Source organism: Vitis riparia, chromosome 19, assembly GCF_004353265.1.
Source record: "Vitis riparia cultivar Riparia Gloire de Montpellier isolate 1030 chromosome 19, EGFV_Vit.rip_1.0, whole genome shotgun sequence".
Classification (NCBI taxonomy): Eukaryota; Viridiplantae; Streptophyta; class Magnoliopsida; order Vitales; family Vitaceae; genus Vitis; species Vitis riparia.
This window is the reverse complement of record NC_048449.1, coordinates 1,235,804-1,239,627: the sequence shown is the minus strand read 5'-3', so window position 1 is coordinate 1,239,627 and position 3,824 is coordinate 1,235,804. Positions and strand designations below refer to the sequence as shown.

Here is a 3,824-nt window from a genome sequence, read left to right as displayed (position 1 = left end):
AAAAAATCAAAAATAATTTCTAATGACATGTTTTTAATTTTTTTAGTAAAAAAATTTTAAACAAAATTTAAAATGAGAATATTATTGATTCCAACTATCGTAAATATTGAAAAATAGCTTAAACTCATAAAAATCAATGAAATATCGGTAAAATAGACTATCCTTCTATATAATTATCAAACATGTTTTTCAAAATAAAAAGAAATAGAATTACCAAACCTATTTAATATTTTGAAAAATAGAAAATTCATTTTTTTTACTTAGAAAAATAATAACAAAAAAAAAGGAATATATGAAGGGCTCCCTTTATATGTAAGGCATTTAGACATTACATGGAAGCTTGCAATATTTTCTATCAAAAAAAAAAATAAAAGGAAAAGACAACTGAATACTTATTCATGGCTGAATGTGTAGAAGGAAATATGGCATAGATACCATTGATGACTAGAGATGGCTGCTACACATGTTACTTGATCCTAACCGCACTAACCATACTCTACAGACAATGCAGCCATTATTGGCAGTAAGAGGTCAGATAGGAGTCATGCAGTCCACAGGCGACAGCCCTAAATTAATCAATCACACTTACCATGAAAAATCTTTCTTCCAGTTGACTTGGTCATTGCTAAAATAAAATCCATCCTCTCTGACCAACCAGAAGCAGGTCCTAAGAGGGCCACATCGTTGAACGTCCCGCTGAACCTGAAAGGCATCAAACTGCTTCCTCGTTGCATCCCATTTCATGGTGCAGTGGAAAGGAGTGGCTCCCCATAAATTGGTTTTCACACTCCAGCTGAAATCATCACCCACCTGAAGGGCACGCCCACCTATATCCTTGTTGTCGGATGTGCACCAAATCACCAAAGCCAGCGATGAATTGTCCGTGAACCCGTTCACTATACGAACATCATACTCGGCGCCACTGAAGTTTTCAGATTGCTTCAGCGACATGAATATTATGAATGCTGCAAGCAAAAACATTAGCAGAAAGCTGGAGATTCTCTTCATCTTGTTTTGATGATGGTGGTAGCGCTGCTTATCTTTCTTTCTTTCGCTGTCCCTTTCTTTCTTCTATATCTCCATGTATAAACCCTAAGCACTATACATATAGGAGCGTGAGGTCTGTAATCTGTATATATGATATGAAATTGAATGCGCAGTATCCCTCCTGTGATATTGAATGCAGAGTCTTACGTACTTCTATCTATATAGATATTATACATGGATTTTCTATTGTTAATTTAGGTCAAAATTTATTGGCTTTGTATCTTTCTGGGCAATGGATTTTCTACTAAATTAGATGGACGATAACTGGTAAGAGATAATTTTCTATATTTGTATTTGGAATATCATATTTTACTAGGAAAAAAATTTGAAGATGAAGGAAAAGGCTGCTATGTTTCTATATAATATTAGTTGAAAGTTTGAAATGCTTATGAACACCTAGTTGGCAATTATATTGCTCTCATAAGCATAGCAATCATCTTTCAATAGTTTCATAAAATTTGTAAAAATAAACATAAAGACAAAAAATATCTTTGCTTTTGCTTTTGTTTTTTTTGGGTTCTTACTTCCGAAAGTCCTTTCATAGTTAATTAGTGCCTGTTCGGTAGATTTAAAAACAATTTTCTATTTAAAGAACAATATTTAAAAAATAAGTAAAAATTGTTTTTATTAGTTTATAAAAAGAAAAAGCAAAAATTTAAAATTTAAAATAAATAAATAAAATTAAATATGATATCATTTCTTTTATCTCCCCACAATCTAATACCATACAAAAAATCTTTAAATATCATTTCTCTTTAAATTACACTTGCTTTTTTAAATCTCTTTTAACTTCTATCTATAAAATTTTTCATTAAGAAAATAAATTTTAAATCAAATTATAGTTGATACATAAAATTTATTAATTTTTTAAAAATAATTAGAAACTCAAAAACCAATTTAATTAGTATTAAAAGTCATAGAACTCAATAACATTAAAAAGTCATAGACCAAAATTTATTTTAAATAGTTTCCTCTTTACACACATGTATATATGTGGACCCCGCATTTTCCACAACGCGTTCCCACTTGATAGCACGACTCACTTTTTATTTGTGAAAAAAATTATTTTTTGAAAAGACTTGGAGTCACCACTTATTTTTGTTTTATTTTTTAAAGGGAAAATAAAATAAGAAAGAAAAATCCTAAGTACAACTCCTAAAAGGAAAAGACGGTATGTGAAAACCAAATCTGGGTCTAGGGGCTTATTTTTGTTTTTTTTTTTAAAGGGAAAACAAAATAAGAAAGAAAAATCCTAAGTGCGACTCTTAAAATGAAAAGACGATATGTGAAAACCAAATCTGGGTCCAAGGGTCAAGTTACCTATTGGGAAGGTACGACGACAAGCCGTAGCACCTATCTAAGCCCCTAAAAAAATAGGTCTCTACTAAATAAGGTGAGGCAAGTGTGACAATTGATAAGGAAATCAATGAATACCAAGGAATAATCATACATTGGAAGCCAATCATGCATGGAGAATAGATAAATGAAGTGGGAGTGGGAGCGTACCTTAATAGCAAATAATATGTGTTATCATGGAAACAAGATTAGCTCAAGTATAAAATAATCACATGCATATGAAAGAGAAGGACAAAGATGATAATGTTCATTAAGCATAGCAGTTGATAACTAGAGGAGAAAAATCATATGTAGGGCCGCCACCGAAGCCCAATTGATTTTACATGAATTAATCCCATAAATTCCATTATTTTGGGATTATGAAAATTCATTCATATTTATTGAAAATTGAGGAAAAAATCAGAAAATTATTTGAAAATCAAGTAAAATTTGTGAAAGTGCATACTAGAAGGAGAATGACAATAAGTTTATTAAAATTGGGATTCTGATGCCTAAAAAGAGTCTAAAGATGAACTTTTAAAACTGGGTTTATTTAAGTTGAAAGCAGTTTTCAAAACCCCATTCAAAATAGGTAAGCTCATGCAAAAACAAAAGAAACACACTGTGATGAAGAAAGGTGGCCATAAGGAAGTGGGGCCTGGGGTGCAAAGGTCTTGATGTAAACCATGCATGCCCCATGGGTGGACCCCTTCTTCTCCATGTTTGAATTTGAGGCAGAATCACTATGCACAAATCCCAAATTACCCTATTCCTCATGCTCTAATCAGTCTTTATTTTTGTAGTGGTCTTTTCTCAAACTGTAATTCGTGGTATTTTGCCCCAACTTTCAATGGATATGAAGCTGAGTCTGGGGTAACCACTAGGGGGATTGAACCACCAATACTTGCATGTTAAGAGATAGTTTCATATGGTTACAAGATGTACATGTGTCATATGCTTATTGGTTTTTTTCTATTATTTTTAGGTGAATTGTTAGAGAATTTGTTAGTTAGGTCTACTATATATATTACCCTGTAAAGAACAAAATAGAAAGAGAAAAATAAAAACAAAAAATCACTTTACCTTCTGTTACTTTCCTTTCTCATCTCTGTTACTTTCTTTACATGGTATCAGAGCCATCATCCATGGCCAATTCCCTCACACCCACCTCTTCATTCTCATCCCAATTTGTTTTGATTTCCTTCAATCACTCAATCTCCATAAAACTTGATTAGAATAATTTTCTGATTTGGCGTCAACAAGTTGAAGCTACAATTAAGGGTTACAAGCTATCAAAGTTCATCAATGGAATCGATATTGCTCCTCCAAAATTTCTTTCTTCCACATATGAAACAAGTGGTAAAATCAATCAAGATTTCTCTTATTGGGAACAACATGACCGATTACTAGTCTCTTGGCTCCTTTCATCGATGTCTAAAGGG

General features: G+C 32.2%; 1 protein-coding gene across 1 annotated transcript; it reads right to left on the bottom strand.

Moving 5' to 3' along the window:
* Positions 1–585: 585 nt before the first annotated feature.
* LOC117908744 (S-protein homolog 31-like) lies at positions 586–1,008 on the bottom strand. The gene has a single exon (XM_034822436.1). It carries the CDS (start codon positions 1,006–1,008, stop codon positions 586–588), a length of 423 nt encoding a protein of 140 aa, XP_034678327.1.
* Between the last annotated feature and the right edge of the window lie 2,816 nt (positions 1,009–3,824).